At 33.2% G+C, this 19,643-nt stretch overlaps 1 protein-coding gene across 3 annotated transcripts in view; it reads right to left on the bottom strand.

The window, feature by feature from the left end:
• Positions 1-19,643, bottom strand: part of LOC107568587 (adenomatous polyposis coli protein-like) — a 38,971-nt gene that overhangs the window by 13,309 nt on the left and 6,019 nt on the right. The window contains exons 1-7 of one of the 3 annotated variants that reach the window (XM_016254554.1): positions 9,447-9,625; positions 7,610-7,694; positions 4,958-5,147; positions 3,859-3,967; positions 3,648-3,761; positions 3,462-3,545; positions 1,009-1,089 (exon numbers count right to left, since the gene is read on the bottom strand). In XM_016254554.1, coding sequence (XP_016110040.1) covers positions 1,009-1,089; positions 3,462-3,545; positions 3,648-3,761; positions 3,859-3,967; positions 4,958-5,145 — 576 coding nt within the window. In that variant the 5' untranslated portion in view covers positions 5,146-5,147; positions 7,610-7,694; positions 9,447-9,625. Of the gene's footprint in view, positions 1-1,008; positions 1,090-3,461; positions 3,546-3,647; positions 3,762-3,858; positions 3,968-4,957; positions 5,148-7,609; positions 7,695-9,446; positions 9,626-19,643 lie in introns of those variants that run through there. The other 2 variants (XM_016254553.1, XM_016254555.1) reach the window with 2 other exon arrangements.

Here is a 19,643-nt window from a genome sequence, read left to right on the forward strand (position 1 = left end):
ATATATATATATATATATATATATATATATATATATATATATATAGCATTTACAAATTTATATTTAATATTTATAATATATTTCTTTTATAAGTTGTTTATAATTACTATTATTTTCTTGGAATATTGTATGATAAGGTAAGTAAACCCATCGTGTTTTATTACGTCACTGAACTATTCATCAACAGCATTGTATATATTTTACACCCTACAAAATGTCATTGTTTACATCAAACAGCATCTTCAGCATGTCCACAATACAGTGTTTTGAATGCAGGGACTATGCATAGGTAAATATGTGAATATTTATATTTAAATATAAATATAATATAAATAAATGTACATTTACAACTGTATTTATAAGTGTAAAAATACATTTCTAAAGGTAAATAACATTTATAAATTTGCATATTTAAATTATATTTTTAATTATATTTATTGTATTTATAAATGTATACATTTATATTGAAATGTTAACATTTTTGCATAGAATATTGTATAATCAGCACTGTGTTTTACTGAATTTGTATTATAATTATTTATACAAATGTAAAAACTAATCTTAAAAACTAAATTTGCATAAAATACACTTTGCAAACACAAAAATGGGGGGCAAGTCTCTTTGCTTAGCGAGCAATTTATGGCTCATGTGTCAGACTCGATCCCTGCACCTAATCCAGCGACATACCGCTCGCACCATCTGTCCGAAAAATACCATGCAGCATTAATGCGAGTGAAACAGTATGGAGTACAAAAAACCCTCCTGTTTCTGCTTAGAATTTCAAAGTCTAACTAGAGCTCTATGATGAACAATAAAACCATTAGCATCTGCATTCAAATCATTATTATTCAAAGCACACCAAAGCTCTTGGCACAGACTGAAAGGCCCGAATCCTTGGCACCCACTGGCAGAAAAAAAGGGCCACCGGAGGACACTTCTGTTCATGAGACCATCAACAAAATGAGTCTAATTTAGTTGGAGACGATTGCAAATAGATACAGTACTCACCTGTGAGCAGGCCGCATTACCAGCGCCAGCATCTCCTGCAGCGTGAGCTCCTTCGGTCTGCGTCACAGGGTCATGCTTGACCTGAAGATTCAACGAGGAGGGATATGAGACACCGCATGTTAAACTGAGCAAATCACACCTGCAATGCTCAGTAAGCCACAGGTGGACAGAAATTCTCTCTGGCTATAGGGGACGGATAACCTGTGTAATCAGCTCTGTGAAGTGCGGATAATTCAGCGTGTAGAGATACTGAGCGAGGCTGAGTCTTCAGATACAGGACAGCAGCTGCAATCAGGCTCTTCCTGACCTACATTGCTTTCTCTTTCAGCCGGCGGGATTACGGCAACAGAAGGGGAGGAAACGCAAAAGTGTCCGATAGGATTTATATCAACTCTGAGCATGTCAGTGACCATGCATACAAAAAAACGATTTTACTATATAAAATACATAGACTTCCTGTAGCACAGCAGAGTATTGCACTAGCAATGGCCAAGCTTTTTTTTTAATGTTATTTATTTTTTGCACTTTATTTTTATTTTTTTACAGTTATAAATGTATCATTTTAATGCCATATAAAATATTTCAATTATTTTGCTCAGAATATTGTATGTTAAGGTAAGGAAAAGCTCTGTTTAATTGCATCACTGAATATGTATCTTTTAATCATAAATAATTACAAATAAAAAAAAATTATTATTATTTTGTTTATTTATGTGGTTACAAGTAAATTGTGCTTTGTTATTGTTAATATCGCAATTTTTGTGCTTAAAGCCAATAAACTATAATAATACTATAATAATAATATAAGTACTAAATAGGTACTATTTTACTATTTATTAATTTTGAATTTAACTTTTTTTATTAGTTTTTATATTTTCTGTGTTTTAAACTTTAGTTTAAGTTTCTTAAAATTTTGTTGTGCTTCTGCCATTCATATTCATATTCATATATATATATATATATATATATATATATACACACACACATACAGTATATATATATATATATATTATTTTTTTTTGATTAGTTAGGACTTCATGTATATCTTGAATGAAATGTACAACGCTTTGGATAAAAGTGTCTGCCAAATGCACACATGTAAATGTAATACATAAATGCAAGCATAGCTAGAAAAGCTCTGTGCATCCTCAAGCTATGTCACATGCTCAGCCACACAGAACACAATCCATTAGTACAGCATGCTCATTCAATTAAACTTTTATGGCTTCAGTGTTTATGCACAGATGCATTTTCTGTGCACCATTTCCGTTCGCTTCTTTATAAACTCTAAAATCAGGACATTACAGACAGGAAGAAACACAGCAAACACTGATGCTGAGATGGAAATTACAGCCTTTATAAAGCAAAGGAATTAAACGCACAAAAAGGAACAAACGTTTGCACAATCTGACCACAAATTTCCATAGTGACAAGATATTATTAAACAAGACGTCACAAAATGACTTTCAATTGTTCATGTGGACACAAATAGAGGTCATAACACTGAGCTTTTGGGGAACCAACAAATTAAAGGAGTAGTTAAAACCAAAAATGAATATTTGCTGGAAATGTGCTCATTCTCAGGCCATCCAAGATTAGGATGAGTTTGTGTCTTCATCAGATTTGGAGAAATGTAGCATTGCATCAGTGTCTCAGCAATGGATGCTCTGCAGTGAATGGGTGCCGTCAGAATGAGAGTCCAAACAGCTGATAAAAACATCACAATAATCCACACCACTCCAGTCCATCAGCTAACATCTGGAGAAGACAAAAGCTGAAACAAATCCATCAAGATGTTTTAATTAAAATTGTCACTTCTGGCCAAAATGCTAATTCATAATACATAATAATGCTTCCTCTAGTTAAAAAAGTGGTCTGGTCTGAATCAGGAGAGAAATCTGCACAGATCAAGCAGTTTACAAGCCAAAACAGCTCTAAAAAAAATATGTGGCTGGATTTTGATGTGAGAGACAACAGGAGGTGGACTTTTCACTGGAGGAAGCGTTATTATAGATTATGAAGTTGTATTTTAGCAGGAAGTAACGGTTTGAAGTTAAAAACATCTTAATGATGGATTTGTTGCTTACAAACATGCAGCTTTTGTCTTCTCCAGATGTTAATTGATGGACTGGAGTGGTGTGGATTACTTGTGGATTATTGTGATGTTTTTATCAGCTGTTTGGACTCTCATTCTGACGGCACCCATTCACTGCAGAGCATCCATTGCTGAGACACTGATGCAATGCTACATTTCTCCAGATCTGATGAAGAAACAAACTCATCTGCATCTTTGATTGCCTGAGGGTGAGCACATTTTCAGCAAATCCTAATTTTTGGGTGAACTATTCCTTCAATTTATAAAAATTAGTACTAATTGCTTCTAATCTTGAGTCTAAAGTTCAATCCCTCCCTCTAAACACAACTTTATTATAGACAGCAGAATAATGCAGTACCTCTGCGTCGGCTGATTGGGCCTGTAAACGTGTCCGAATCCTCAGCATGTCTTTTTCTATCTGCTGTATCCGAGCCACGCGGCCCTGAGGACAAATGATGGAAACCTCATTACCAAAGTCGTGGTTTCACACTCTGAATTTAGAAGTTCCAGTTTCAAGTCTCTCAGTTTCAGCATCTCAGCCCACCTGCGCTCGTTTCTCCATGTCCTGACATGTGCCCAGCTGCTCCTCCATGGCGGCTCTGATCTGCCGCGCTTCGTATTCCAGTTGCCTGCGCGTCATATCGGTCTGCAGAGAAAACTAGAGCAGCAGCAGAAGAAGCGTGAAGCTATAGAGATCATATGAGGTCAGTAATGATGTGCACTGAGCACCACATGTATATACTGTAAATACTTACATTCTCAGTCAGCGGCAGACTGTCAATCCTTTTGGTGAGGTTTTGTAACTGAGCATAATACCAGTCTTTTTCCTTTTCCTCCTTCTCAAGTTCTGCCATCAACAAAGACCTAATAAAAGCAAAAATAATTCCGTTAGATTTGCATTTTAGTTTGTTATCTATAACTCTCTAAATTTGTTATAGATCAAAATGTAAACAGCAGTATACATTCCAAAAACATTTTTTTATTGATAAATGTAGAAATATGATTTTTTTAAAATGTTTTTGAAAGAAGCCTCTTTTGCTCACCAAGGCTGCATTTAATTTGATTAGAAATATGGTAAAAACTGTAATATTGTGAAATATTATTGCCATTTAGAATAGCTGTTTTCTATGTGAATAGCTGTTAAAATGTAATTTATTCCTGTGATGTGCAGCTGAATTTTCAGCATCATTACTCCAGTCTTCAGTGTCACATGATCTTCAGAAATCAGTATAATATGCTGCTCGAGAAACATTTCTGATTATTATCAATGTTGAAAACAGTTGTGCTGCTTCATATTTTTGTGGGAAACTGTGATGCATTTTATTTTTCAGGATTCTTTAATGAATAGAAAGTTCAAAAGAGCAGCATTCATTTGAAATAGAAATAATTTGTGACATCATAAATGTCTTCACGGTCACTTTTGATCAATTTAATGCATCCTTGCTCAATAAAAACCCAAATGGTATAGTGTATATATCAGCATATTTTGCACTGAAGTTGCAAATTAACTTCTGATAATCAAACACTTGTAATCGCTTGTAATCAAACGAATGTCAAGTCAAGTCACCTTTATTTATATAGCGCTTTTAACAATACATATTGTCAAAGCAACTGTACAGCATTAATTAGGAAAATAGTGTCAATAATGCAAAATGATAATAGTAAACACTCAATTTTCAGTTAAAATTAAAAGAAAAAGAATGTACCATCAGTCACAAATTTTACCACGTAAATCCCATAGCAGCAAAACCCTCTAGGAGCTTTAGAAGAAACCTTTAGTTAACCTGCTTAAAGAGATCTAATCTGCCATATGACCTTCCCATCTGATGCTCAGAATGATCCCTTCACGCTCACCGTTCCTTCTCCAGCTCCTCCAGGAACCCAGCGCTGTCTCGACCCCCGCCGGTCACCCCTCTCCTGGGGAAGGAGCTCATGGGGCTGGGGCTGGGGCTGCTGTCGGCTGAGTGGGTCGAACCGGAGCCCTGCAGAGAAGCCTTGGACCTCAACTTCACGCCAGAGAAACTGCTGGGGTCAAGACTCATTTCTGCAGGACAGAACGGAAGATGACGGGTATCAGTGAACGGCCACATGTAACATTTTCCAGAAAATAAGTTATATTGCACAGCAAAATTGTGTTGCATTGGTGTACATGACACATAATATAATTACATTTAGAAATAAACGCAAAATACATAAAACATTTTCAAACATTCTAAACGTGCATTTCAGTTACTCTCACTCTACCACAAATTCTTTTTGAATCATAACTAAATATTTTTTTAACTCAACTAAAATGTTATAAAATTTCAAAAGATGCAATGTAATAAAAAATACAACATAATAGAAAGTAAAATGATATAAAAAATATTAGTGCTGTCAAACGTTTAATCACGATTAATCGCATCCAAAATAAAAGTTTTTGTTTACATAATATATGTGCGTGTTCTGTGTATATTTATTTGTATACAAACACATGCTTGTATATATTTAGAAAAATATGTTGATATATTAATATAAATAAATATATAAATGTATATACATGTAAATATTTTCAAAATATACTGTATGTGTGTATATACATAAATACATAATAAATAAACACAGTACACATACATATATTATGTAAACAAAAACTTTTATTTTGGATGTGATTATACATGTAAATATTTTCAAAATATACTGTATGTGTGTGTATTTATATATACATAATAAATAAACACAGTACACATACATATATTATGTAAACAAAAACTTTTATTTTGGATGTGATTTATCGCGATTGTTTGACAGCACTAAAAAAAATAAAAATAAAACAATAGTACAAAAATGTTATTATATATGCATTATACAAGTAAAAAATACATAATTATAAAAACACACTATACAATATAAAATATAATTAAATATACATTTAAAAATGAAAATGAATGGTATTTAGAACAGGAATGAAAAATAAGTATAAAAATTAAAAAATTATAGTGGTATTGATTATAAAGAATTATAAAGTTTATTATAAACGCCAACTCTAGGCTCGTGTGTTTAAAGCAAAACTGAAACAACTGGCATGTGTGAAATGCACTATACAAATAGACTTGGGCTCACGTATTTCTCTCATTCGACACAAATCTGCAGGTTTTGCATGCCTGACGTAAATTGCATTACATAAGTTGCTTTGCAATATAAGTCGCAGCCCATTTTGATAAAAAGCTTGACTTATATTCTGGAAAATACAGTACATTAAAGAGTGTTTACATCATATTCAGCTTAGTGAGCTGCCTTGCTGTCTTCTGACTACAGAGACCTTCTCAGGCAGAATCCGAAATGAAATGAAACGCCACAAGTGACCGATTTGGAACACATATGTATGCAGCAACCACACAAATAGCACTTGATTCTGAAACGGGTTTGACATTACCTTGTTGCTAAGCTAATGACAAGCATATGCCATGCATAAAAATACACAGCACACACAAACACTGGGTGAAAATTGGACCAAAGCAATTTATTATTTGAAACGGTTTGCTTTTGGAACACACCTATGATGTCTTAAGACAAAACCAGTGTTTTTACATGCATTGGTCATGCATTTTTGTTCTGTCTGTTGACTGCATTTTCTTAATTTATATGAAAATAAACCAAGAAAAAAAATATATATATATATATTCCAAAATCCCTCTGTAAAAGCCTGTAAAAAAAATAAAATCTTATGTCAACAAAATCAAAAAAGAATTTTAAACTGGCTTTATACAATGCTCAGATTTCTGATCTGGAAATTTACACAAATTAGTGCATATTTAATTAGATAATACATAATTTGGATATTTTTACATTTCAGAAAACCTTTAATACCTGTAAAATTTGAAAATAAAATGTCAAAATAAAACTAAATATAATAAAATATGTAATTAAAATATGTAATAAACAATTTAATATGTTATACACACACACACACACACACACATATATATAACAAATACATATAATTATACAAATAAAAAAATAAAATGAACAATACAATACAAAATATCGTAATTATACAAAATTTTAGAAATAGAAAAAATACATAAAATAAAAATATATAATAAAATAAACTATAAAATAATAAAAGACATTTTTAATTAGAAACATGAAATTAAAATTATAACAAAACTTAATATTTATGATCCCTTGGTAGTAACCATATGTTTGACTTGGCAAATACCAAATCAATCAATATCATAAAATATTTTAAGTTAGTTGAATTTTTTAAAGGTTTAGTCTACTAATATTACAAATGTGATTTGCTAAAATCCTAAAATAATCTTTATGAGAATAGATTACAGCTAAAACAATTGTCTTAATGTAGTTAAAATCAACTGAGCAGAGGGCAGTGGTTAGTTGAAATGTTTACTCTATTCACTTAAAATGCAATTTAGGTAGGCCGCTTACTAAGTTGTGTAATAGATCAAGATTAATGTTAAAATGTGCATTGCTCACATGAATACTGAATAAGTCATCTGTCCTCACCTTTAATTCTTTCCAAAAAATCAATCTGGCCTTGCGAATCTATGGAGTCCTCTTCAATACTTCCTTGTAGCTGCTTCAAAACCTCCTGAAAGAGAAACAGACATGGTCCTTTCCTCGCTCAAACACTGAAAATACACTATTCTCTGTGTGTGTGTGTGTGGCAGAGCTTCAGAAGCCATCGTTAGATAATATAACATGATGCACGGAAGGAACCAGAAAAAAAGCATGAGCGATTTCCAGCTCCCACCACATGTAAGAAGACTTCTTCAGCCTGTGGGTAAAGCCGAGCTGATAAAGAGAAGAAAACTTCCATCAAAGAGCTTTGAAGACGCACGTGTCAGAGACATAAACAGCTTTGAAGCTCTAAAGATGCACCTGCTGCTTCTTTAGTGCCGTGTTGGTGCGTGATCCGGCCGTGATAACGCCTTGATTTCTCTCTGATTTCAGCTGAAGGGTTTTTTTTTTAAGTGTAGGCAAGAAAATCAGCGTTCGCTGCTCACCCAAACTTCAGCGGCTCACATCATAAACACAGCATTACGCTGCACTACAGAGCAAACGCAGCTAAGTTTGGAGATTAAATGACTCTGAATTAGCAGAATCTTACATAACTAGATTTTTGCTTTTTAAGAATAATAAAGACACATGAATTGATTAATCATTCGCGTCTGGAGCACGAACACTGCATTAACTAACACCAGGTATTGACTTTAATACTTCAAGGGATAGTGCACCCAAAAATTAACCTTTGCTGTTAATTTACTCACTCTCAGGCCATCCGATTTTTTCTTCAGTGGAACCGTAAAGAAGATTTTGAGTTGAAATCGTGGTCCTTGGTGATTTGTAGAATGTAAGTCAATGGCTACTGGCACTCTGAGAGTCATAAAAAAGCATATACAGGCAACACAAAATTAATACCCATGGCTCCAGATGATATATTGAGGTTTTATGAAGCGAAACGATCAGTCTGTGCAAGAAACTGAACATTATTTACAACATTATTACCTGTAATCCAGAGCCTTAGGAAAACTCTTTTTCTGTGAACTGATTCTTTCGGAAAGTTCATTTCAATGAACTGGTTCAAATAAACAATTCACAAGTTCGTTTACATAATCACTCGATGATGTAATGTATACGCAATTATATTATCAAAGCATCCAATAATGGTGTCAAACATGGATGTTTTACATCTCTAAAGCATATAAAGTGAATAATCTCGTCTTTATCATTTCACCTTTACATAAACCATGGCAAATCATAAAAAAAACTTTCATTTCTCCCTTTCATTCAAGCTCTCAGTTCACACATGATCATAACAGCGGCTCATCGGTCCGTGTCAAACGGTTTCAGTGACTGCTGGAGGAACTGGACTGGTTCAAAAGAAAGATTAGTTCGTGAACCGGACATCACTTCAGACCGTTTGCCTGAGGCTCTGGATTACAGGTAATTTCAGTTTCAGTTTCTTGCACAGACTGATTGTTTCGCTTCATAAGACCTCAATATATTGTCAGGAGCCGCAGGGATTAATTTTGTGTTGTCTGTATATGCTTTTTTGGCTCTCATGCCATTGACTTGCATTTTATGAATCAAGGACCACCGTTTCAGCTAAAAACCGTCTTTATTGTTCTACTGAAGACAAAAGACACATACATCTTGGATGGCCTGAAGGGTGAGTAAACAGCAAATTCTCATTTTTGGGTGAACTATCCCTTTAATGTAGAGGTTTAATCAATGGTCGTGCACTAGAAATGTTTGATTAACAGCCCTTTAAGTCATCCTCAAGCATATATACCAGCACAATAACAGTAAAGCGCAGGAAAAACATATCTGCAGAACTCACCGCTGAGGTTTTGCTCAATGTCCCTTTAAGGTTTCATCACCCAAACCCTTGATGACGCCAGTATGGTCCCAAAACCATATCAAATACCAGACATTCGCAGCGCTCATTTCATCACTGCGAGTTCTCCAGTGTGTTTGGAAGCCAAAAAAGCCCAAACAATGTGACTGCCTTTCAGGAAGCGGCTACCTCCCCCCTCATCCCATCCCGGAGACCCAAAGCCTCATGGAGAACACAGATGCTTCCCCATTCATTTCACAGGACCACCCTTCCCAAACGGCCTGGAGGTGTCCAGAAGGGAAAGGTCAGGCATGAGCTCGCCGTTTATATTCCCTTATCCAGCAGAAAAAACAACACGGGGTTATTCTGTCTCAGAAGAGTCATCGGGTGTTTTCTCCCGAGGGAGCGTGACGTCACACTGAGACGTCTCGGGAAACAACAGCTTCATTATAGGGGAGGGGTCATATGATTACAGCCTCCTTTACTACATTGTGAGTCAGAGAGATGTGAATCAAACGATGGCATGACAATGTCATTATTCTCTCTGCTCGTTCAAGACAACGTGAAATGAATGACCTCTGTGTATGTTCTTAAGAGATGTGTCTGGTCTTATTGTGCTAGATTCCTTTCACAATGTGATCTTGATAAAAATATAATAATTAAAAAAAAATTAATACAATAAAAAATGTAAATACAACAAGATAACAAAATAAAATATAATTATATGAATTTTAAAAAGTAGAAATATTAATGGAAAAATTAATACAAATTTAATAAAATAAGCATAATATAATATAAAACTAAATATAATTATAAACATTTGAAAATAAATAAATAAACAATGCTAAATATTATAATTATACAAAATTAAAAGTAAATGGAATGTATAAAAAAATTATATAACATAATACAAAAAAAGTAAAACAAAATACAATATTAAACAAAATAAAAATAAAATTGAATAATAAATTAAAAACATAAAAATGTATAATACATTAATAAATTAAATAAATATTCAGAATCAGAATCTTTATTGCCATTATACAAAAAGTACAATTGAATTATGTTCAATCTGATTTCAAAATATAATTATATGAATTTTAAAAAGTAGAAATATTAATGGAAAAATTAATACAAATTTAATAAAATAAGCATAATATAATATAAAACTAAATATAATTATAAACATTTGAAAATAAATAAATAAACAATGCTAAATATTATAATTATACAAAATTAAAAGTAAATGGAATGTATAAAAAAATTATATAACATAATACAAAAAAAGTAAAACAAAATACAATATTAAACAAAATAAAAATAAAATTGAATAATAAATTAAAAACATAAAAATGTATAATACATTAATAAATAAAATAAATATTCAGAATCAGAATCTTTATTGCCATTATACAAAAAGTACAATTGAATTATGTTCAATCCGATTTCAGTGCAAAAAAATGTGTTAAAAAACTAAAATAAATAAATAAATGAAGGTAAATTATAATATAAATAAAATAAAACTAAAAATGATAAATATAAAAAGAAAGAAATATTATAAATTAGAATATAAAAATAAAAATAAATTTTAATATAATCTTAAATAGTACAATATAATTATATCAATAAAAATAAAATAAACAATTCTAAATTTAAAACGTTACTATACAAAATTAGAAATAAATCAGATTGATATCTAATATTATATTATATATAATATACTAATATATATATATATATATATATAATATACAGTATATATATATTATATATATACTGCACCGCATACACATACTGTATACGCACTGCAGACGGAGTACAACATCTGAGGCAACGCCACAAAGAGCTATATGACCAATGCATGGCCCTGGACACAGGATTTTTTTTTCTGCCATATATGTCTATTCTAGAGACATTTTGTTACACCTTTACTTAGTGATTATTTTGCCTCATGTCTGTTCTAGAGACATGTTACAGCTTTTTGATAAAGCTCTAATTGGTTTTCTTTTGGAAATATGTTTCAAATTCACACTGAATGCATTTATGACTGTAAAGCATGTCTGTGTGCATCAAAATCGTGATTAAAATCGAAATCGCAAAATTGATCAAAGAAATCGCGATAGGTTTTTTTTGTCCATATCGCACAGCCCTAGTTGGAACACATTATAGACCACAAACAGCCCATCTAGACCTACAAAATACTTTAAAGAAGTTCTGGACAGAAGAGGCCAGGTCTACGCAGATTTTCCCCCGCCAATGGCTGCACTTGTCTGAACAAGGTGCAAACTCCATCCAGTAAATCCAGCAGATGTTTTATGAGAAGATTACAGCATTCTGAGTCATTACCGTAGGAGCTCTAGATGATGTGGGCATCGTTATTAGAAGTCACTGAGCTCATCCATACAGAAAGTGAACCACACAGCACACATCAACGTGACCAGATCACGGAGGATTTGTGTCATAATTCAGGAGCATTCTGAAGAGAAATGAACGTGAAACAGAACGACACACCTTCAGTGACTCAGTGACATCAGCTCGAATTGGAAATGGACAACCCACTCTTGGTTTAGCTAGAAGCAGGAGCAATGGGATAAAGAAACAAGCGATGAATGCTTTCTCTTCTTTGTAGTCCATGTGAAACTACTTTCTGCAGTATATCGTATGTGTACTTTGCGCAGGGTGCAACTGTCTGTACGCATAGAAATATCTAGACCACATAGATTTTCCAAAATTAAAACGGTATCTGGGAATTTAGGGGGGAAACAGCTGGGACCGCTAACATTAAAACTGTGATTGCAATTTAAAATTGAATTAAAAAAACATTCCAGGTTTGCGGTGTTTTGTAGTGATGCACAAAATAATACATTTAATAATAATTTGGCCAAAATAATAATAATAACAATAACAAATAATAATAAAACAATATTACTCTACCAGTACTAAATAAAAATTACTAAAATATAAATTATATCATGGAATATTAAACAGTAAAATAAAAAATATTATTTGAAAATATATAAAATTGTATTTTTACATAGCAACTCATAAATTATGATATAAAAATGTTATACTATGTAATTACAATGCTAAACATACTGTAGTACTGCACAATTTGGCCAAGATTTATTCATAATAATGATAATAATAATACTAAAATTATAATAATAATAATCCTATTATTATTATTGTTTATAATATTACTTTATTAACACTAAATACAAATATAAAATTACTCAAAATAAATATTGCTAAAAATACAAAAAATTTACTAAACAATAAATATTTCTCTGTAAAATGTATTTTCAAAATATACATTTTATTTTTACATTACATCTCAGAAATTACAATATAAATATTTTAATATTAAACATTCCAGGTTTGCTGTGCTTATTTGTAGTACAGCAACATAATATGTATTAGTACTTATTAGTACAAATTTATTAGTATTAAATAAAATGAAATATTTATTAGTACTAAATAAAAATAAAAATTACTAAAACTGTTTATGTAATATTTCACTGTAAAATAAAAAAAGGATTTAAAAATAATAGTCTTTTTTTTTTGTATTACAATATTACAATACTTAATTCCCTAATTTTCAAAGTTAAACCATCAAACTGAAAGATAAATTTTGCAGCCCAATCCCAGAATACAATGCGTTAGACTTGACCTGCTAATTCCAGTGTGATAAATCCATAATTACACTGCACCTTGGTCATATTAGGCAGCTAAAAAAAAATGTAATTAAAAATGCAAAAATCCAATTGTGATTGTCACTTTGCACTTTACTAGACATCATCTTCACGTCTGCGAACCAAGCATGACAAGTTAAGCAACACGGAAGTCAGAAACATGTTTTTCTATCTCTGAAAACCTAAACGACTCTTCATGCTGCTAAATCTAGCATTGCTCTCGCGTGTTGATTAACCAAAACAGCTCAACTCAGCTAAAGCGGTTTGTTGTTTGCTAGGCGTTTGATTTGCAAGCGCGGAAAGGGGAAACTCAGACGCTCTGTTTATTTTCTGCCTGCAGATGTTTGTTTCAGCCGGCCGGAGGGGAAGGGAAGCGACTGCATTCATCCCACGAACAAAGACAGGAAGGAAGCTTCTCTAAATTAAACCGCAAGTATCTCACAGGCTGGGAAACGGAAGGGGCCTCCAAGCACTTCCATGAGAAACAGGAAAACGGCTATAATGCTGGAAAACCTGGAGCGAGTAGATCATGTGAATACTAATGTAAGTGTTTTAGGGCATTTCTGATGAATGACCAAACCTCTTTTCTGTGCCACTGCAACACTGAAGCAGCGATACCTCGGACAGAGAGATGGAGACGCAGCGGTTTAGTGCTGCAGGTTTAAACGGCAAGATAAGATGCTTAACAGACATCCTTTGTCAAAAATACTGCATTCCTCGCAGCATTTCATCTGTCTGATGTTTCATCTATAGAGGGCAGCACATGTTAACCTGGAAACGTCAAATAAAAGCCAATGGAAGATCTAAGAAACATACAACAAACCGAATATTTACTGCAAATAATAAAGAAATCATAAATTATTGAAAATTAATATCCAAATAAATTCTGCTTGATTGCAACATCCTTAACTAGAAATTGCATATATATATATATATATATATATACATCTATATTTAAAATACATATTTCATATTTTATATACAGACAATACACATGCACACACATACATATATACATATAATAAAAAATATATATATATATATATATATATATATTATACATTAATCTTTTTTAAAATATGCTTTTATTTATATATATGTATATATACACATTATATATACAGTACATATACATTATATATAATATTTAATAGGGATGCACAATATTATCTGACCAATATCGGAATCGGCTGATAATGACTTTAAATGTAAATATCTGCATTGGGCCAATATGAAAAATGATGCCGATATGTCTACGCGTTCGGTGTATGATAGAGTAAACCTAATAGCACAGTGCAGCGGCAGCCTCCCCCGGGTCCTAATGTCCGCTCAGTAAAGCGTTTTAATCTGTAGGGGGCTCTGTTGGCCCCTTCTAATAAAACGAAAGCAAAATACACAAATATTTAGACTGCGTTTCTGATTAAATAAAGCAGTAATTGATGCCATAAAATCATGAGTATGTTTTGATTTAATGTTCAGAATCAATAGCTTACATGAAAAAAAAAAAAATCACAAACATGACACTTAAATAATTGTATATATACCGATTTATTCATTAATGTGTAATATGTTATATTTTTTAAACAAATTATGAGCTCTAAAAGATTTTCAAAAGTTTTACAACTCTTGCTTTAGGACCATTTACAAATGTTAAATCTTAAAATAAAATGTTAAGGTGACCACTGCGTCTTTCTGGGGGAAAAAATGCAGTGATTGAATATAGTTTATTTAAATTTATTTTCAAATCTTCAGTGTACTGTCACTATAAAAGAACTTCATCATTGTTTATTTAATTCTAACAAATAAGTTCTTGTTAAAAACGAACCAAAATTAAAAATCATTTGCTTATCATTTCTGCACAGGAGAGACTTGCTGTTGTTTCCAAACAAAAGGAAATATATCGGTACCGGCATCAAGCTATCGGCCAAAATGAGTTGAAAAATATCGGCAAATCGTATATCGGCAAAAATCCAATATTGTGCATCTTTAATATTTAATTATACTAAATATAATTTATTAATCTATAATTCAGATACATATATACATGTATATATGTATCTGCGCAGATGTGTAGCTTGTCAAGAGATCTACGGCTCGGTGTATTAAATGGCGCTCCATATGAAAGCACATGATGGACATTTACTACTAATCAAAGAACCGGCTTTACTGATGAGATTCGCATGATCGTCGCATGCGATTTATCATGCAGCCCTAATATATATATATATATAAGAGGTGTCATCGTTAACGCATTAATGCACGCGATTCATTTTACAATCCTTAACACATTAAAATAATTTAATGCAATTAACGCAAAAATACTGAAGCACAATTTCTATTCTAACCCTTTAACCCAATTTTGCTACTGCTTGCGATTAGATCATTTTAAGCCGCTAAACTCCAGGAAAGTTTTCAGTCCAATGAACCAGGAAGCGAATGCATTCAAACAATCCGTCAGCATTAAAACAGCGCTAATATAAAGGAAACCAGGCTGATTACATCAGAGATTGCAGAGAGAACAGAGACTCGCATTGCGTTTTCAGTGAATTATTCATTCCAGTGTGTTTTGCTTTTAAGCACGAGCTCGGTCATATTCTGTGATTGTCTTTGAAGAGCGCGAGCCCTCACACGTCACACGCGCTGTGTGAAGTACAGACTGAATGGGTTGTCAACACATCCCACCGCTGTATGGCCAGATGAGTCTCGCTAGTAAAGTTTTGATAGATGAAGACTGCAATCAAGGTAAAGACGATTGCGGTGGCATACAGGAATCGTACAGTAAGCACGCGTGAGTCCGTTATAATAATGCGCGTATGAGTGCTCTTGATGCACTGATCGCACATTGTATTTATGCACAGGCACAGACATTTCCGTACATTCACGTTGTTTCCTCACACATTCACGATAATGTTTTGATTTGTCATGTGTATGTTGCTGTGTTTAGTTATACTGAATGGATCCGTGTACTGATTTATGCAGTCAGCCGGCGGTTGGTTTAGGGGTTATTTGGCATCTCCATGTGGTCCTGTTCGGTATCGCAATTTGGCTTCTCTAAAATGTAAAAAAGCTCTTTTCTGTTGCACTGTACACATACTATAAAAAAAAAATTTCATATGTGCTTATTATTTGATTTCATCAGACGACGGCTCAATTATAAATCAGGATTTTTTTGCAGATTAACATCTTGGAAGGTAGAGCTAGTAATGTTAGTCTTTTAATGGGTCGCGGTTCAGTCACTATTTCATATTCATTCCGTTGTCTGACAACAGAAACAGTCAAATATATCAATGAAACTGTTTTATTGAGAATTTAGCTGCATCAAAATACAGTATGTGGGCAAAGAGAGGCAAACAAATGTATTAATAAATAATAAATGTACATTTCGCATTTTCAGAAGAAGTGAGCTGCCCTGTCCTGCAAATAATGCAAACAGGCTTGTGTAAGTAAATTGCTCAGTGCAAATAAAGAGAAGTAATGGGAACCTGGTATTTCTATGTTATTTTTTCACGTGTCTAATAGACATGAACAAGTTCTTTGACCTCTAACATCTATGACCTTTGAAACATGTCTAGTCTTGTTGACTATGGTTTCACTAATAATAAACATACATTTGCATAAAGCATCCATATTTGTCCATGCCCATGTTGATTAGAGTATTTTAATTTAAGGTACATTTAGAACAGATAAAAAGGTGCGATTAAGTTGCGATTAATCACGAGTTAACTCATGACAATCATGCGATTAATCACGATTAAATATTTTAATAGATTGACAGCCCTAATATATGCGCACATATATATGCAGTTTTTATAATATCTTTATTATATTTTTAAAAATTACATTATATACGTATGTGTATTATATATTTATTTTTAAAATAAGTGTTTATTTTATATATACACATTATATAAACTAGGCCTGGGCGATAAAACGGTATCGATATTTATCGATGGTACACCTTCTTCGATAACGATATTCGCACAATATAGGCACATGCTATTAGTGACGCAGACAGCACACACAAACACGAACACATGCTGAAATGAGTGCTGTGCCTGCCTGTGATGAGGAGATTGTGAATATAGTCGAATTTAAAATAAACATTTGCATTTAGAAGTAGCATCACTCATTTAGGTTCTCCATGCACAGCACAAAGAGCCGACTAATCGATAATGAAAAGGGCTGTTGATTATAATCATTAGCGATTTTATCGATTAGTTGTTGCAGTCCTAGAAACAGAAGCATCTCATAACTGGAAGGCAGCATGTGAGCTCTGGCCTCCGCAGCATGTCACAGTTAAAAACACACCAGACAAACCCAGCTTCTCATTAAGTGCTTTAAACACTATGATTACGTCTAGGGATGGCATAACCGCTGGCACCAGGGCGTTCTGGATGTGCCCAATATCAGATCATCATGATGAAAGCGGTTACGTCCAAAAGCTCTTACATAAGACAAACATCAACAGGATTTCACTTCCTGAGACACGACGCAGGCAAATACGATTTCACTCTAGGAAGCAAACGGATGCCTACTTTGCGAAACGAGGCATTTAGAGTTCAGAGAGCGGCTGTGGCATGAGGTATCTGGAGTCGGGATAACAAGGAAATCTGGAGAGCAAGGTCCTTTCTTGGACATTAAATTAATGCATGCAAGTGTCAACATTTTTAAGTCAACACAAAGCTCCAGACTGCAACTAAAACGGTCGCATTTGCGTTCAAAAATATTAAATTGCGAATTTAGTTTTTGCTGAGGTTGCCACTGGCGAGTGGCGACTATATAATTTTACAGGTTATGACTTAAAAATTTGCATGTAATGCTTTTTTTCCTGATTGTTAAAGCTAAACAAGCAGGAAAAAGGATAAAGCTGTCAGCTCTGTAGTCTATATGCTGTGTTCTGTTAATACATGAACTTCATATTATTTAGCGCACTTGCTGTCCAATAATGGCAATAAACTTTGTTACCTTCTAATAAACAAAGTATCAGCTTCAAAATCATAAAATTCAAACAATAAATACCATTTTGGCACTCTTTAATGTGGGATACGCGATTGCTTTAGCGCCTCAGTTCAAGTGAACTCATATCTTTGTCTTTACAACTATAATACGAAATGAATATGAATAACATCAAAAAGTGTGCTATTTTATAAGACAGCCTAGTACAACTTACTGAAATGTCTCATGTAATCGCTTACTCAGTGTTTCAAACAGCGGAAAACGTGTAAAGCTTAAACAATGCCATGTAACACTATATTTACCTCAGAATAACCACTCTGCGTCCATTCAGATAAAAAAAATACTTATAAAGAAGAGCATTTTTCTAAATGTATGCACTATATTGCATATATTTATATTTTTTACTTAACCTGTGTTGTCTACGTAAGAAAGAATGCAAGGAGCTAAAGATCAAATTCAACACCTCTTATAAAATTGCATGTTACTAATGAAGAAAAACCCTGGATGTGTGAGACATGTGACAACATTTATAGGCCCAGACTATACTCAATGGCCAAGTGATGCTGACATGATTATGGTCCATGAAATTGGCACAGATTCTGTGTAATAAACAATTCTTTGCAGTATAGTTCTCAAGTTCGGTCTCAAGTTTTTTCTGTGGCACCTAAAAAAATAATTTGGCACCCTATTTTGTTTCTTATAGGAGCCAACGTCTCCTTAGTTAATTTTTTTCTGGAGCCCTGCAACATGAAATCAAAAGGGATCATATTTACTTTGCTAATATTCCTGGTCTCTCTTAACTCATCAGTGCACATTATTCTGAAAAACAAGTGCAAGTTTTCGTAACATTTCAACATGACTTTTCTGCAGATATCAAGTTTCAGGGCGGCACAATGAATCGTATTGAGGTATTCTGCTCAAATAAAAGAAAACAGCATGTTTTCTAAACAACTTATCCATTATTGTGCATTATTTTAAGTTGTTCCAAACCTGTATGAGTTTCTATCATCTGTTGAACACAAAAGAAGATATTTTAAAGAATCTTGGTAACCATTGATTTCCACCAAGTAATGTGGAAGTAAATGAGGACATTCAACTGTTTGGTTACCAACATTCTTCAAATCTCTTTTTTTGATCAACAGACGAAAGAAACTTGTACAGGTTTGCAACAGGGTGAGTAAATGACAGAATTTTAAATTTTGGGTGGACAATCTCTTTAAGGCTACTGTTACTACAGCAGCCAGTTAATACAATAATGAGCATTAGTTATTGAATATATTTATGACTATATATTTGAAACAGAAGCATGTTCATGAACCAATCAATTCCCTGTAGATAAATGTATATTGCACATTAAGAAAGTCAAATGTTGACTTGTCTTCACAGCAAATGAGAGCGGTTTAGCAAAGCGTACAGCAAACTCGATGCTATTAAACATCAAAAACAATGACTGATCTGTTCACGGTTAAAATAAACACTTTTACTGCTGTTACACCCCCCCCCCCCCACCCATTTCCCCAAACACCCAAAAAAAACCTCTCTCCCCCCTCAA

The sequence above is a fragment of the Sinocyclocheilus grahami genome, unplaced genomic scaffold (genome assembly GCF_001515645.1).
Source record: "Sinocyclocheilus grahami isolate Dianchi unplaced genomic scaffold, SAMN03320097.WGS_v1.1 scaffold1259.1, whole genome shotgun sequence".
In the NCBI taxonomy this organism is placed as follows: Eukaryota; Metazoa; Chordata; class Actinopteri; order Cypriniformes; family Cyprinidae; genus Sinocyclocheilus; species Sinocyclocheilus grahami.